The 17256-nt window shown below is 14.3% G+C and overlaps 2 protein-coding genes across 2 annotated transcripts, besides 36 other annotated features; one reads left to right on the top strand and one right to left on the bottom strand. All coding sequences in view use genetic code 6, as the record gives it.

Moving 5' to 3' along the window:
• Window positions 1-4: 4 nt before the first annotated feature.
• Window positions 5-70: a microsatellite.
• An 11-nt stretch (window positions 71-81) lies between these two features.
• Window positions 82-120: a microsatellite.
• A 410-nt stretch (window positions 121-530) lies between these two features.
• Window positions 531-616: a microsatellite.
• Window positions 536-609: a microsatellite.
• Window positions 617-778: 162 nt separating the features above from the next.
• Window positions 779-817: a microsatellite.
• Window positions 818-2511: 1694 nt separating this feature from the next.
• Window positions 2512-2553: a microsatellite.
• Window positions 2512-2563: a microsatellite.
• Window positions 2564-3210: 647 nt separating this feature from the next.
• IMG5_162280 (hypothetical protein) lies at window positions 3211-5423 on the top strand (the record flags this gene model as incomplete). Its single annotated transcript, XM_004030313.1, has 5 exons — window positions 3211-3326; window positions 3446-4112; window positions 4232-4515; window positions 4558-5121; window positions 5185-5423. The coding sequence occupies exons 2-5, from the start codon at window positions 3805-3807 to the stop codon at window positions 5421-5423; spliced, it is 1395 nt and encodes a 464-aa protein (XP_004030361.1). The 5' UTR covers window positions 3211-3326; window positions 3446-3804.
• Window positions 3339-3392: a microsatellite.
• Window positions 3510-3572: a microsatellite.
• Window positions 4123-4187: a microsatellite.
• Window positions 5154-5180: a microsatellite.
• Window positions 5383-5434: a microsatellite.
• A 51-nt stretch (window positions 5435-5485) lies between these two features.
• Window positions 5486-5560: a microsatellite.
• An 819-nt stretch (window positions 5561-6379) lies between these two features.
• Window positions 6380-6434: a microsatellite.
• Window positions 6380-6438: a microsatellite.
• A 645-nt stretch (window positions 6439-7083) lies between these two features.
• Window positions 7084-7121: a microsatellite.
• A 1298-nt stretch (window positions 7122-8419) lies between these two features.
• Window positions 8420-8475: a microsatellite.
• A 236-nt stretch (window positions 8476-8711) lies between these two features.
• Window positions 8712-8750: a microsatellite.
• A 558-nt stretch (window positions 8751-9308) lies between these two features.
• Window positions 9309-9346: a microsatellite.
• An 820-nt stretch (window positions 9347-10166) lies between these two features.
• Window positions 10167-10192: a microsatellite.
• A 28-nt stretch (window positions 10193-10220) lies between these two features.
• Window positions 10221-10273: a microsatellite.
• A 188-nt stretch (window positions 10274-10461) lies between these two features.
• Window positions 10462-10503: a microsatellite.
• A 21-nt stretch (window positions 10504-10524) lies between these two features.
• Window positions 10525-10606: a microsatellite.
• A 765-nt stretch (window positions 10607-11371) lies between these two features.
• Window positions 11372-11422: a microsatellite.
• A 794-nt stretch (window positions 11423-12216) lies between these two features.
• Window positions 12217-12289: a microsatellite.
• Window positions 12290-12349: 60 nt separating this feature from the next.
• IMG5_162270 (protein kinase domain protein) lies at window positions 12350-13986 on the bottom strand (the record flags this gene model as incomplete). The annotated part of the gene is made up of 8 exons (XM_004030312.1): window positions 12350-12411; window positions 12639-12868; window positions 12934-13040; window positions 13094-13193; window positions 13312-13564; window positions 13622-13721; window positions 13760-13866; window positions 13923-13986. 8 exons carry the CDS (start codon window positions 13984-13986, stop codon window positions 12350-12352), a joined length of 1023 nt encoding a protein of 340 aa, XP_004030360.1.
• Window positions 12413-12458: a microsatellite.
• Window positions 13268-13309: a microsatellite.
• Window positions 13882-13920: a microsatellite.
• Window positions 13891-13921: a microsatellite.
• A 35-nt stretch (window positions 13987-14021) lies between the features above and the next one.
• Window positions 14022-14089: a microsatellite.
• Window positions 14090-14136: 47 nt separating this feature from the next.
• Window positions 14137-14188: a microsatellite.
• A 1373-nt stretch (window positions 14189-15561) lies between these two features.
• Window positions 15562-15595: a microsatellite.
• Window positions 15596-15630: 35 nt separating this feature from the next.
• Window positions 15631-15709: a microsatellite.
• A 325-nt stretch (window positions 15710-16034) lies between these two features.
• Window positions 16035-16088: a microsatellite.
• A 197-nt stretch (window positions 16089-16285) lies between these two features.
• Window positions 16286-16311: a microsatellite.
• A 473-nt stretch (window positions 16312-16784) lies between these two features.
• Window positions 16785-16889: a microsatellite.
• Between the last annotated feature and the right edge of the window lie 367 nt (window positions 16890-17256).

The following is a 17256-nucleotide window of genomic DNA, read 5'->3' as shown; positions in this document are numbered from 1 at the left end:
TAATTATTTATATTAAATATTTATTATATATATTTTATTTATAAATTTGTATAATTATTTATATTAAATAAAAATATAGGAAAATTTTATTTTTTTTAAATAAATATAAATTTTTTTTAATTTTTGATTAATTTATAGTTTAATATATTTTTTATACTTAAAATTATAAGGATATTAACTTAAAATTATGTTTAAAATAATATTTTAAATTATTATAGTATTTTTTTTTAAATAAATAATATATTATAATATAATTATATAGACTTAAATAATAGAAAATAAAAAATAAAATATTAATTAATATATTTAAAGTAAAAAATATATTGATATAATTATTAATTTTAAAAAGTAAAGAAATTTATTAATTATGGAATAATAAAAAAAAATTTATAATAAATGGAATTAGTAATAAAAATATTTACAAATTAATATTAATAATAAAAAAATCTTTTTTATATTAATCTATTTGAAAAAATACTATAATTGAAAATAATTAATTTTTATAAAAAATTAAGTAAAAAAAAATATCAATATCATATAAATATATAAATATATAAATATATAAATATATAAATATATAAATATATAAATATATAATATATATGAATAAATATATTTATTTATATTTTTTTTTATAAATTATTATAAAATATATATTTACATATTATTATTTTTCGCAATTTGTTACAATATTAATTTTTATATATTCATAAAAATAAATAAATAATAAAAAATTTAAAAATAAGATGCCGGAATACTTTAATAATTACCTAATTTAAAATTATTAAAAATAATATAAATTACTAAGCAAATAATAACTTAGAATAAAATAAATTGAATGTCAAATTTATATTTAAAAATAATAGGATAATAATATGGATATAGAAGATTTGTTGAAAAAAAGAATTAAGAAAAACAATTCAATAAAATAATAGTAACAATGCTTAGTTAATGATATAAATAAACAATAATAATAATTTTAAAATGAAACCTAAACCAAAATTATATTTAAATTAATGTCTAATTAATAAACGTATTAGCTAAAAATATTGAATAACTTAATAAATGTTAAAATAAAATTTATAATAAATAATTATAAAAATAAATTCAATATAAATATATAAAATTTAATATTATTTTTTATATTTTATATTTTTTATTAAGAAAGAAGTACTTCCTTACTTATATTTATAAAATCATTTAATATCAAATGATATTCGAATTAAAATGGTTGATTGGATGCTCGAAGTGAAAGATAATTTTTCGTTTTCAGATGAGACATTCTTTCATTATATTTTAATTTAAGATATTTTTTTCTAGAATTGTAAATAGTAAAAAAATATTATATTATTTATATTTTTATAAAAAATAAAGATAATTAACTCCTTAAGACTTATATTTAACTGGAGTTTCCTGTATGTTTATTTCTTAAAAATATAACTAAACATAAGCTTTGAGGCTATAAACATTTTATGAAGATATAGGACATTAAAAGCTATCTGTAGAAAATATAAAAAATAAAGAATTATAAATACTAGAAGCTTTATAATATAATTTAAGCATGCCTACAATTAAGTAGTTTTTTGATGCAATAATAATTAATTTAAATATAAATGAGTTATTTGGGTCTTAAGAAGATTTTTAATTTTTTTATAGTGTATGTATTTATTTGACTTAAATTACTTGTTTTATTTATGAAATTAATTCGAAATATAAATAGTCTTATATTGCTTGGGCTATATTATATCTTTCTTTAAAAATTATTTAATAAAAAAATAATAATATTAATACAGGTGAAATAATATAAAAACTTATTTAATTAATAAGTGTTGAAGAAAACAAAGATTAAATTCATTAAATTTCAACTATATTATTACATTAAGCAAAAAATTTTCAAAAAACATATCCTAATGTAAAAAACATAAAATCACCTCTAGAAAAAAGAAAATGAAAATAAAATAATTTTAAAGATAATATAATAAATAAAATTATTAATTAAATAAAATTTACTACGTTCAATTTATATAAACTTTTTAAATAAAACGATTATTTAAATACATATATATTTATAAGTTTTTTTATTGTGTAAAAACTTTAATTACTAAAATAAAAAATTTTAAAATTAAATTATAAGTAAATAAATAATTAATATAATAAAATAAATATTATTAGAAAAAAAATTGAATTAGAAAACTATATAATAATTTCGAAAAATTTAATTTAATTAATATTAATATTAAATATAAAATTAATTTCCATATTTTTATTTTTAATTAATATTTAATATATAATTATTTACATATAATTTAACTTTTTTATTGATTTATATAATTTATAAAAGAAATATTTTTATATATTAATTTTAATATATATTTAATAAAATTAAAAAATTTTAATAAAATGCTTAATAACGAAAATTTAAATGAAAAATATTAATATTAATATTAGAAAAAAATAAAGAACAAGAAAAAAAAAATTATTTAAAATTTTGACTTATTTGAATAAAAATCAATTTTAATTTATATTTAAATATATTTTATTTATTTTATAATAATAATTTAATATTCTTAATTCATTTAATTAATTTTTATTTTTTATTGTATATTAGATAGTTAAAAATATATTAACATTAATAATTTGCAATAATAGAATAATTAATTTTTATTAAGTAAAAAAAACATAAACATCAGAATAATTATATTTTATTATTAAAATAAATAAATTTATTAATTATATAAGCAATTACAATTATTTATTTCTAAAATGTATATATATTTTTTTTAAAATTTCTAAATTAAAAAGAAATAAAAGTTATTTACATTTTAAAAAAATAATATATTTTTATTATTAAAAATTAATTTTTTTTTTTAATTAACTTATTGTTTTATTCTTATTTTTTGATAAAAATTGCAATTTATTTCATTAAAAGTTCATCATAATAACACAAAAAAATTAAATAAAATGGGAAGTTCATGTTGCCATTTAAATGGTTTTAGTGAAGGTTATAACATATAAAAAAATAATTTATCTTAATATAAGTATTATATAAAAAAAAAGTAGAAAAATTATAAATAAGAGAAAATAACGATATTCAATAAAATGATGAAGAAAGTATAAAAAGTTATTAAATACCTATAAATTCCAATTAATTAACTGTATTTTTTTTTAAATATTTAATTAGTATAAAATTTTCCAAATAATATAAAAATAGAATTAAAAAGATAATATATTATCTATAAAATATCATAATACTAAAGAATTATATTAAAATGGTACTGATGATAGATTTCTTTTAGAAGAAGCTTAAACTATTGAAAAAATAAATAGTAAAAATATTCATATATATATATATATATATATATATATATATATATATATATATATATATATATTTTTAATAAAACATATAATTCTATTTATATGTATAAAAAAATTAATTTAAAAGATGATTCATCATTAAAAGAAAAATTTTAAACTCCATTATAAACAATACCAGAACAAGGAGAATCTATAAATTAGATAATAAATGAAAAAAATATAAATTAAAAATAAGAAAAAAATAAAATAGATAACGATAAAGAATAAACAAAAGAAAATAAAAGTTATTTTTAAGAATTATAAAAAAATTATTCATAAGAATAACTACCAATTAAATAAAATCAAAAAGAATAATAAGAAATAATTAAAAAGTAATAAGGAAATAAAAAAAACGATGATAAATAAAGGCATGAAGATTAAACAAACGAAACTTCTAAAAGGCCTTCTACTTAAAGCTTAATAAAAGCTTATTAAAGCAAATAAAAAATGAGCTGTATGAGCGAATTTTCGATCAGTCCTGATATTTTCATACATTTAAAATAAGGAACAATTTAATAAAATTACAAAACAGGAGAAATTTTAGGTGAAGGTGCATTCGGTTTAGTATGCAAAGTAACTCATAAAAATACAGGAATGGTTCGAGCAATGAAAACATTGAAAAAAAGTTCTGTAATAAAAGAAGAAGAAGAGAGGCTTTTTTCAGAAATGAATATACTGAAAAATTTGGATCATCCTAATATATTAAAATTAATTGAATTATTTTAAGATTCTAAAAATTATTATTTAATAACAGAGTATTTTATGATATATATGGATATATATATATATATATATATATATATATATTTATATTTATATTTATATTTATAAAAAAAAATTGTATTTTTATATTAATATTAAAGTTTAAATATAGATATTGCTCAGGAGGAGAACTTTTTGATAAAATTAAATCTATGAAAAATTTTACTGAAAAAATGGCTGCTGATTATTTTAAATAAATCCTTTCAGCCGTGGTTTATTGTCATGAAAATTAAATTGTACATAGAGATATAAAACCAGAAAATTTATTATTTGATACAGATAAAAAAGACGCTAATTTAAAAGTTATTGATTTTGGAACATCCAGAAAAATTGATGAAAATAAAAAAATGTCCAAAAGATTAGGAACTCCATATTATATAGCACCTGAAGTTTTAGGTATTTTTTTTATATATAATTGTTTTTATTTATATATTTTAGATTAAAATTATGATGAAAAATGTGATGTATGGTCTTGTGGAGTTGTTTTATATATTTTATTATGTGGATATCCCCCTTTCACAGGCAAAAATGAAGATGAAATATTAAAAAAAGTTCGTTTGGGTAAATTTAAGTTCGATCCTGAAGATTGGAATCATATTTCAGAAGATGCTAAAAATTTGATTAGAAAAATGCTTACTTATGACTCTAAAAAAAGGATTTCAGCTTTATAGGCTTTAAACGATAACTGGGTTTAAAAAAATGCTCCAGCAATTCCTGTTAATAATAAAACTTTACAAAATCTATCTAACTTTTAGAGTCGGTCGAAAATAAAATAGGCTATTATGACTTATATTGTATCCTAAATGATCACTTAACAAGAAAAACAAGAGTTATAGAAGAATTTTATGTCTTTGGATTAAAATGGAGATGGAATGCTTTCAAAAGATGAACTTATTTAAGGATATACGAGTGTTTGTGGAAACAAAGAATTAGCAATTGAATAAGTGGAGAGAATTTTAGATATTGTAGATTGTAATAAATCAGGGAAAGTTGATTTTACGGGTATATATGTATGATTTATTAATAAATATTAATAATTTTTTTTTTTAATTTTTTTTTTTTTAGAATTTCTAATGGCAGCTACTAATAAAGATGTGGTTTTGTCAAAATAAAAAATGGAATAAGCTTTTAAAATATTCGATTAGGATGGAAACGGTAATATTAGTAGAGAAGAATTATCTTATATAATGGGAGATATTTAAGACACTTTCTGGTAGGAAATTCTATTGGAATGCGATACTAATAAAGATGGGAAAATTTCATAAAATGAATTTATTGAATTATTATTAAAAAAGAACTTTTGATTTTATTATTATTTATATTCTAAATTGTATTATTTATTTATTTTTTTGTATTTAATTTTTTAATATATATATATATATATATATATATATATATATATATATATATATATATATATATATATATATATATATTATATTTTATATTTTGTTTTTTTAGGACTTTTACCCACTTTTTTTTTTTTTTTTTGTAAAAATATTTATTTAGTTTATAAAAAAAAAAAAAGAAAACTACAAATTCTATCCGTTAGATTTTTTAGAATAAAAAATAGAAACAATATAAAAATATCGTAATAAAATAAAATAACAAATTTAAAATATATATAAAAAAAAGATAATTCATTAATAATTGAAAAAGATGACTTAAAAAATCAACTTTAAAAAACACGACTTATTATAGTATAATTATAGAAAGAAAATTAGGAACTACGTTAATAAATTTAAGAATAATTTTCATAAAATATAAAATAAATTTAATAGACATACTAGGAAACTATAGATTATTAAAAATATATTCAAGTTAAATAAGAGTTTGATGCTTTTAAATTAGTAATTAGTGAAAAAGAACTTTAATATAAACATTAAATATATATTTTGGAAAGACAAAATGAAGAAAAACTTTTAAAAATCGAATAATTATCTTAATATATGGAGAAATTATATTTGAAATATCAAGAATTATACAATAAACTAATGAATACTAATTATGCTGATTTGTAAAGGGAAATTGAAGATTTGAATGAAAAAATAGATAAAAAGGAAGAAGAAATAAAAGAATTAAAATATTAATTTGAATGTAAGGAAAAAGAGAATTTTGAATTAGTTTCTTGTAAAAATTTCAATTATGAAGTTCTTAACAATTAATACAATGCTTTACTTGAGGAAAATGAGAAGTTAATTAAAACTATTTAAAAGTATAATAAAGAAAAGGATATTTATAACAAAAAAAATAAGTATATTTTTATTTTATTTTATTTTATTATATTTTATATTATATTATATTTAATTTTTTATTTTAAAAATGTAGAAACGATTAAATTAATACACGTAAAAAATGATATTTATATATTATAAATTAGTTTTTATTAATAATTAATTTACTATATAATATTTAATTTTTTTTATATAAATATTATCTTTGTATAATAATAAAATATAATATTTTATTAACAACAATAAAATTTTTAGTTGGAAATGTAAATACTAAACTAATTTAATGAAAAAAATCAAAGAATTCTGATATTTTTACTTAAAAATTGAAATTATAATAAAATTATTTTGAAAATTTTTTTCCTCTTTTTTTTTAAAATTAAAATTTATATATATATATATTTAATTTTTTGTAAACAAAAAAAAATATGACTCAAAATTTATTTAATTTAGAAGGATATTTATAAGAAAAAAGTCAAATTTTAAATGATTGTATATAAAATGCGATTTAAAAAATAATTTTCGAATGTAAAAAAAATGACATTTTTAAAGAAATATAAAATGATTAAATGCAATAGGTTTTTTTATATAAATAATAACCTTAAAAAATAAATGAAAAAAAAGGTATATTAAAAATTTTAAGAAGACACTTTGTAAAGTGTAGATTTTTAAATTGATAAATTAGAATAATATATGAAAAATAATTATGTTCATTCTGATGTATTTATTAATAATTTTTTTTATTTTATATATTTATTTTATTTTTTATATATAAAAAAAGGAAGTTATTACTCATCATTAATAAAAAATAGAAGTTTAAGAAAACAAAAGTAGTTTAGTTGAATAAATAAATAAAGAAAATCAAGAACATAGAAATGTATTTATTTATTTTATTTTATTTTAAAAAAATAATAACTAAGGAAATCGAGAAATAAAATGTATAAAGAATAAAAGAAATATCTAATAGATATTTAGATGAGTATATTTAAAAATTCGAAGAGTAACAAAAAGAAATAATGAATGAAGAAAAAATTTCAAAAATAAGTGAAAAAGTATTGAATTGTGAATAATATATATAAAATTTGGAAGAAGAAGTGAAAAAAATATAAAATTAGTAAATATTTTAATGATTAAAAAAAATATTAGTAAATAAAAACAAAAAAAAGAAATATTAAATATTAAAATTAAAGTTTATATATTATAATAACATGTGTATATAAATTTATTATTAATAGTTTTTTTTTTTTTTTTAATAAACAATTTGAACTAAAAAAATAGATATTTAAATATTTATAATTTATTTTTATACTTAAAATCTTATATAAAATCATAATAATCCAATTAATAAAAATGCAATATATAATATAAAAATATAACGTAAACACTAATTCTCCCAAAAACTAACTTAAGCATAACTCTTTATAATATAAGACACCCTAAAATAAAAACGTAGGATGTATAGTAAGCCAAAAAAGTAGCCCATTAAATAAATATACTTTTAAATATTAAAAATCTAGTTCCATTCATTTTCAAACATTATAATATTAAAAACAAAATAATTAAAAATAATAATAAACTTAATTATCATTTTCTAATAAACAATCAAATTAATAATAGTAAGATTAAAAATAATAATATATAGATACTTTATAATATTAAATTAATTAATGGTATAATAAATATAGAAGTCTGGTAAAAAAAATGTATATATTTATTTTAATTATCAATTCTTTTTTAATTAAAAAGAATTAACTTTATTAAAATTTGTGTGCCTCAAACCTATAATGTTAAAAATTAAAAGAAGTTGGATAACAATAAATAGATTTAGAAGAAAAAATTTAGCTTAAAACTTAAGAAAATATAATAAATTAAATAGAAATTGAAAAACTAGAAAAATAAATAAATTATAAAGAATAACAGAATTAAATATTGGAAAATTAAATTGAGGTTTATTATTTTCAAGAAGAAAAATTAGTCCAAATTAATTAATAGAATTAATTATAAATTTAAAAAATGAAAATTGAATTATAAGAATAATAAAAAGATTTAAATTAAATTATTTAATAGTAATATATATGTATATATATATATATATATATATATATATATATATATATACATATATCATTTGTTTTATGTATTTTATATTTGAGAAATGATTTAGAAAAAAAACAATTATAAAATTAACTATTTTAAACTTAATAGATCATAGAATAATAATCATCTGAAAATAATAGCCTTTTATAGGAAATTAAATATCTTCAATAATTTAAAAAAGATTAATAAAATTTACAAAATGAAATTAACACATAAGAAAAAAACATTTTGGGCTATAAACATTAATAAGAATATAATAAAAAAAATATTAATCATAATTTTAATATAAATCAATAAATTTAAAAATATAAACTTTTATTTAAAATAGCAGTTTAAGAAAAAGATAAGACATATTTAGAATATTAAAAAGTATTAAATGAAAAATTTAGATTATAATAATAAATATTTAATTTGAATAAAGTTATGTTATATAATTTTTGTTTTTTAAATATATATAAATATTTTAAAGAATATTTTTGAAAAAGAAAACATAAATTCTCATTTATATTTTTAAAATTATATAGAAGAATCTTATAATTCTAAATAATAAGAATAAAATAATTCATGTTTACAATAATAAATCGAAAAATTAGAACAAACTGTCCTTTAATAAAATTAATAATTGAAAGTTTTAAATTTGAATATCGAAAAATAAAATAACAATATAGATTTTATGGACTCAGAAATTAATAATTTTTAATTAGAAGATGAAAAAGGAATCTATAAAAATCAAATTATGGATTTTAAATAATTATAAATTATAAAATTATAAAAATTAATTGATTTTTAAACAATTTGTAAGCAAAAATAATTTTTTATATAATATTTATATATATTAATAAATTATATATAGAGATAGATAATTTATAAAAAGAAATTTATAATAAAGATTTATAATATGAATTAATCAATGAATAATTTCATAAAATAGTTTCTATTAGTTAATTATATTAATAAAAAATAATATAAAAAGATGAATTAATATAAGGGATATAATATAGTGTAATTTCTATAAATATTTTTTTAAAAAAAAATAAAAAATAAGGAATTCGAAAATTAATAAAAGGAAAATTTATTAAAATAAAAAATAGGATAATTAAAAATATTTATTCAATAAAAAGATGATATTATATAAAGTTATGTAATATAATTATAAAAATAAAGATAAATTAATAAATGTTAATAATAAAAATTATAACAATATTAATAAATTATAAGCTTATTATATAATCCATATAATATTTTTAATTTATAAGATGAATAAGTTGAAATTTTATAAAAAAAATATATCAAATAATTAAAAAAGAAAATAAAATAATAAAATATTTAAATATAAAGCTAAAAAAGTAAATTAATAGAATCAAATAAAGAGAAAAATAAGTTTGATAATATAATTTTAAATTAAGAAAATTAATATGATTAATAAGCAAATTAATTTCTAAATGATTAATAAAATATATTAACTAAACAGTTATCAAAAATTGAATCTTAAAATTAAATTCAAAAAACTATATGAAAAAAAGATATTAATAATTAATTATATTTAATAAATATATATATACATATTTAAATTTTAAACAAATAAAAATAATAATTATATGATTTTTTAAATTATAAATATCTAATAAGATTAATTATAAATAGAAACATTTATATATAAAATGTTTTTAAAAATAAAAATATATATTTATTTGTAATAATGAATATATATATGAATAAAAATAAATAAATAAATAAATAAATAATATATATATATATTTATATATAAATACATTTTTTATTTATTTATTTTTTTATATAAATTTATTCATTTATTTAAATTTATTAAAGATTGTTTAGTTTATTCTATGTTTTAATTGCAATTAAATAGACTAATATTTAATGAAATATTACATGGCGAAGTATTTATTGTTTTTTTCTTATCTTCTATATTTTAAAAGAGTATTTAGTTAATTATTTTAATAACATAATTCATTTATTATGCTATACACTTTTCTTACAAATTATTTAACAATATTTTCATTTATTTATTTTCTTCTTTTTAATTTTCATTTATATAAATTTTATTATCAATTAAAAAATATTTTAGTATTTAATATAATTCATTTTTTAAATTTTTTATTTTAATTTAATTTTTCTTTAAAATTTATTACGTATTTTTATACATTTCTTCTAATAAATAATTTTAATTTTCCTTATTTTCTCCAGAATCTATTGTCGTTTTTATTTTTCGACATTAATCTTTGCTATTATTTTATGGACTTTTTAATATATTTTCTTTTTCTTATATTTATGTTTTCGTTGTTATGTTTCTGTTATTATTTTCCTATTTTTTTTTAATTTGAATATATAAGATTCTTTTTAATTTACGTATATCTGAGTCAAAGAACTTCTCTTTTTTGTAGTCATAGATTTAGATGAATTATAATTAGGTGTAATTAAATTACTTAGAGTTATTTTCGATTATAATTATCGAATTTTTTTATCTTTATTGAGGATTTCTTTAATAATTTGAACTAGTTTTTTTTCGAAATCATCTTTAAGTTAAAAATTAAGATTAGATTATTAATTAAAAGTTTAAAATAATTACTAGTATTTGTTTTAAATATTAATAAATTCATTATTTTTCGAATTTTTAATATCCGTTAATTATTAAGATAGTTCTTTATTTTTGCTTTATTCTTTATTGAAAGCTAAAAGAAGTTCCTAATATTTGGTATCAAGAATATTAAAATTGTTTGAATTAATAATTAAATATTATATTTTTCTTTCCTTTTCATTTAAAAGATGAATATTTTATTAATTCAAATTTTGTTCATTTTATAATTAAAATGAAATTTCAGAAATTTCTTTTTTTAAAACTTAATTTTCATTTTCTAATAAAGGAAAATTCTTTTTGAAAAAGTCATTTTCATTCTAAAGTTTTTCTATTTAATTATTAAGGATTATTATTTGGTTATTTAAGATTTCTATTTATGTTTTTTCAGTTCTTTCTTTATTTTTTATTTTAAATTCTATTTCGTTTAAAGCTTATTGAAGGTCATTTAATATTTTTTGAAAAATTTCATTTTCTTATATTAATTTTTATTTTTACAACTCTAATTATTTTTTTGCATTTTCGATTTCTTCAATTCTTAAAAGAAGATCTTTTATCAAATTTTGGGAAAATATTTGTTAGTTTTTGGATGTTTCTTTAAGGTTTTTTAAATCTTTTAAATATTCTTCTTTTAGGATTTATTCGCTGTTTATTTTATTGTCTTATTTTTATTATTTTATAGCTTCTAGTAAACAATCGTTCATTTTTTTGAAATTTATTTCCCGATCTTACATTTCATTTACTTATATTTGTAAAAAATCTATTATTTGTTTGCATATTATACATTCTTGGCAAGTTTTTATATTTTAATGTTATTGTAATTATTAAAATTAAAAAGCTTTTCCTTATTAAAAATTTATTTGGTATTTTTTTATTATTTTAAGAATGTCTTCATCACAATTTCTAATAAATTAGGAATCATATGATTCTTCTGTTTGGATAATTTTTTATTATAATTCATTTAATGGCTTAGTTTCATTAGTCTATTCTTAATGGATGTATTATTATTTTATTTATATACTTTCTTATTATGGACCGAATGTGCATTAACGAGGTCTTTACATTTTTTTTTTTTTTCTGTTTAACAAAAAAAATAATTGTTAATAATTATTTTTTAAATAGATTTTATAAAATTTATAAATAAAATAACTAATTACTTATTTTTTTTTAATAAATATTTATTTATTTATATATAAGATATAAAATATTTATTTATTTTTATATAAGCATTTGTTAATATTTATTTTTCTAACTAATAATATATAAAAAGATTTTTAAATTGATAAGTAATAAGATTAATGAAAACTCAATTTTTATTTTAACGTTAAATGTTTATTGGAGATTATTCAACACTTTGTTCTAAAATATCTAATAAAATAAGAAATTGAAATAAAATAAAATAATAATAAAATAAATACTTTCTAATTATTTATTATCTAATTTCATATTAATTAAATCTTTATATTAATTAACTACATTTTATAATTAAATTTATTATTTTGTTTTTTTTAATTCTTTCTATTATTCTTTATCACTATCATATTCTTCTAAATCATCTTCTTAAAGAGTCCCTTAATATATAGAATTTATTTTACTTTATAAATAAAAATCATTAGATTCAGCATATTAACAAGATGATTCTTTTGATTCATCCAACTTATCTAACATTCGCTAAATTTCTTCATTGGTATGCGTCTTTTTATACACTATTGTCTAAGCGTTACCTTCTAAATTGACGAATTCTTACATTACTTATTTACAAAATTACTAATTTAAAATGTCCATTAAATTAGATCTTAACTTTTCATCTTTTGTTAATATTTATCTTTATTTTAAATTATTTTATTATATAGTATATATGTTTAAAAAATATTTTATAATATAAAATACTCTATTAATCTTTGCATATCTTGTGAATATAATTATGGTATTTCTTAGAATTTATCTTTAATAATTTTTTACATTAAACCCATTAAATTATTTGCATCAAAAGGAAGCTGAAATAATTAATATATAAATTATTAAAAAAAAAAAAAAAAATTATTTTAACTTTCAAAGCACATAATTAATAAATAACACATCCAAGTGCCCATATATCAGATTTGCTAGAATAAGGTTGATTTTTACATAATTCAGGACTCATATAATATCTATATAAAAAATACAAAGAAACATAAATAAAATATATAAATGTAAATATAAATAAATATATATATATATATATATATAGTTATTTTTTAATATATTTATTTTTTAAAATATTTATACGGTGTTCCTACTACTGACATTGCTTATTCTTATGTGTATTAAAGTACTCTTGATATACCGAAATCCCCTATTTTAACAGTATTATTTTGTGCTAGGAATATATTTTATGTCTTTATGTCTCTATGAAGTATTTTTTTTTAATGAATGTAAATTAAGGCTGAAGAGAGTTAAATAAACCAATTTAAAATATCTCTTTCTGGAAAATTTTATCTATTTACAATTTACAATTTAATATGGTATGATAAATCGCCTTCTGATGAATATAATATTATATATTTGTTTATTTTTAAAAATAATAATTAATTTTAACCTTCACAATATTCCATAATTATTATTAATGTATCTTTTTCAATAAACGAATCTTCATATGCAACTATATTTGGATGTTCCAGTTATTTTAATACTTCTGCCTTTTTTATAAATAATATTTACTTATTTTATTTATTACTTCTTGTTTTGCTTTTTGTTATTCTTTTTATGATAAATTTGATAATTCTATCTTTTTGGCCACATATAATTGATCTGTAGATATTTTTTTTATTAATGTTGCAGAGCCTAGAAATATTTATGTTTATTTTTATATATATATATTTAAATATATATTTATTTACCAAAACTTCCTTTTCCTATAATTTCAATTTCTTTATATAATTCTTTATATTTACTATTTTACATTTTGTTTTTTTAAATATAAAATAAATATTCTTTTATTTAATAAAATTGAAAAAATATTTAATATATTTTTAAAAAATTAAAAAATTTATTTATATATATTTTTTTATATTAATATAAAAATATAAATACGTCAATATTAATATTTAAATTATTTCATTTCTTAAATATTAATTTATTATATTAAATATTGATTTATTTTTAATATAAATTAAAAATAATATAGTATATATATATTATTTAAATTACAAAAAAATAATCATCTTTTTATAGATTGTTTATCTAATCTATTATCAGAAATCATCTAATATAAAAATTTAAACTAAATATTATTATTATATTTGTAAAAGTATTAAACAAAAACAATTTTACTTTATTTAACCTAATTATTTATCTAAAAAAAAATAAGAAATATTAAAATTAAATTTTAAAAGACTTAAAAGATATAAAAATAATTGCAATATATCTCATTTTATCTATTAAATTTTTATCTTTTAAAAATTTATTTTAATTTAAATTATATATTAAAATTCTCAAATAAATAAACAAAAAATATTATTAAAATTTCTTGAAAAATCTTAATATTATAAAAAAAGGAATTTGTAAAAAATCTAAAAATAAATAAATTTAAAACAGATATAAATGCGGAAAATCTAAAACAACAAAATTTAATAAGTTTTTACATAAAAAATAAAATAAATAACACTTAAAATAATTGATAAAACTTATTATAATATATAGTCATGATTCTTTTATAATTTCAGTTAATATAAGATAATAAGCTTGGCATTTTATTTTTTAAATATAAGCACTATATCGACTCTAAAGAAATCCAAATTATCAACCATAGAAACATAAAATGGGGTGATAATTGACATATGCCCAAGACATAACAATTTTCTAACTAAGAAAAATAATAAAAGTATTTACTTGTTATTGTAGTTTAATTAAAAGAAAGCATCCCATTATGTATTATATTAATCCAAAATAAAACTATTTTATATCCCCGAGAAAGTAGTTCTACCAATTAAAAGTAGAACAATGAAAATAATTGAAAAAATAGAAGGAATTTATATATTAAAAACATTTTCATATAGACTTTATCATTACCTATATCATGTATTATTTAAAATATAAATTTATAGGTATTATAGTATATTTTTTATCCATTAAATGTATATTTTAAATGAAAGTAAAAATTTATATAATTATTTAGTAATTTAATATTATAATAAAGAAATAAGTATATTGTTATTAAAAAATATTCAGATAATAAATCAAAATAAATAAAATTTGGAGAAAAAATAAAGATTTTTATATGATTAATCTTTAATTTATTTAATTGAATATGATATATTATGTAATAATTTTTTATTTAAATAATATATATGGTATATTAATTATAAAAAATGGAAAGAAAGGTATTTAAGAATAAATAGTATTATATTATTATTATTTTTATGATTAAAATAATTAATTTATATTAATTATAATTGAAAATTTCTTAAAATATATAAACTTATTTTAAATTTATTTGAAAAAAAACTTATATAAATTATAAATATGTAATAAAGTAAAATATATATATATATATATATATATTTATGTATATTAATTTATATTTATTTTTCAAACATATGTATTTAATATTTATTTTTATAATAAATTATTTAGATTTTTAATTATACATATTTATTTTAATATAAAAAATAATTTTTATTTATAAACATTAATTTTTTTTTTTTAATTAAAATAAATATATTAATATTATAAAATTGTAAGAAAATTTATATTAATTTATTCATATTTTATATATTTTATCAAAATAATTAATTATTTATTTTTATAATTTTTTTTTTGATGTATAATTATATTATAAAAATTTTATACTATATGTAATTAAAAATATTATAGTTATTTAAAAAAGAATTTTTATATTTAATCATTTTTAATACATTATTAAAAACAAACATATATTTTAAAAAACTATATTTTGATATTCTAAAAAATATTGGTTAATATTTAAATAAGTTAAAATGTTTATTAAAATTAATTATAATTTTTTTTTTTAATTAATAAAATTAAATTTTTATATTTAATAATAATATTTTATATGTTTTTAAAAATTTATAATTTACATTTATTTTTTTATTCTTTAATACAATTTTTTATATTAAAATCCTTTAATTTTTATATATTAATTAAAAATGTAGACATATATTTTATTAAAAAAAAAATATTAAATATAAAATTAAAATAATAAAAAAAGGAAAATAAAAGCAAAAACTTTTAAAAAATATAAAAAATAATCAAAATAATCAAAATAATATTAAATTAATAAAAAAAAAAAAAATTGATACCAACATACGCAGCAATGATATAAAAATATAAAACAAGTTTATGTCGACATTGGTCTACAAGTAAAAAAAAAAAAAGCTCAAAAAATGACAAAAAAAAAAAGCTGGAAGTTGTTAAATTGGTTCAAAATGTCATTTTGCACACGGATAAGAAGAATTGCGAAATCCTAATGATGTTTTACGATTTTTTAAATTATTTATTTGTTTAATTTTTTTTAAAAATATATATTCTTTATTCCCCTTTTCTTTTTAAATAATTTATAGCCCATAAAAGATCCTACAGTATTGGTTTCATTAGCTACTCTAACATAAACCCCAGCTCAACCCGTATAAACATAAACATATAAATCAATAAGATGTAAATATAATGACATTGGGGCATGTAAATACGGGCAAACTTGTTATTTTTCACACGGAGAACCAACAGTAGCAAATTCAGTATTAATATACATATATATATATATATATATATATATATATATATATATATACATATATATATATATATGTATAAAAATTATACATATATATATATATATATATATATATTTTATTTTAATTTATATCTTTTTAAAAAGGCAAGTTAAATATAATAATAATAACTTATTCTTGCGTAATAATATTAGGATGTATTGGCTTAGTAATAGTAATAGAAAGAATAACTTTAGAATTAAATAGCTTAATAACAAAATATTTAATAATAATAGCTTTATTATCAATTATAAAATTAGGTATTTATTATATGAAAAACTTTTATATATATTTTTAGTTGACGTCTGAGTAAAAAAAATCAATAACAATATACTAACTTTAACATATAATTCACTAACTAAATAAATTAAACCTAAATAAAGATTTACAGATTGTTTTGAAAAATGCATCATATTAAATAGCAGCTTAAAATATTTAAGGATGT

The sequence above is a fragment of the Ichthyophthirius multifiliis genome (assembly GCF_000220395.1).
Source record: "Ichthyophthirius multifiliis unplaced genomic scaffold scaff_1120509251220, whole genome shotgun sequence".
In the NCBI taxonomy this organism is placed as follows: domain Eukaryota; phylum Ciliophora; class Oligohymenophorea; order Hymenostomatida; genus Ichthyophthirius; species Ichthyophthirius multifiliis.
This window is presented reverse-complemented; position numbering and strand designations above follow the sequence as displayed.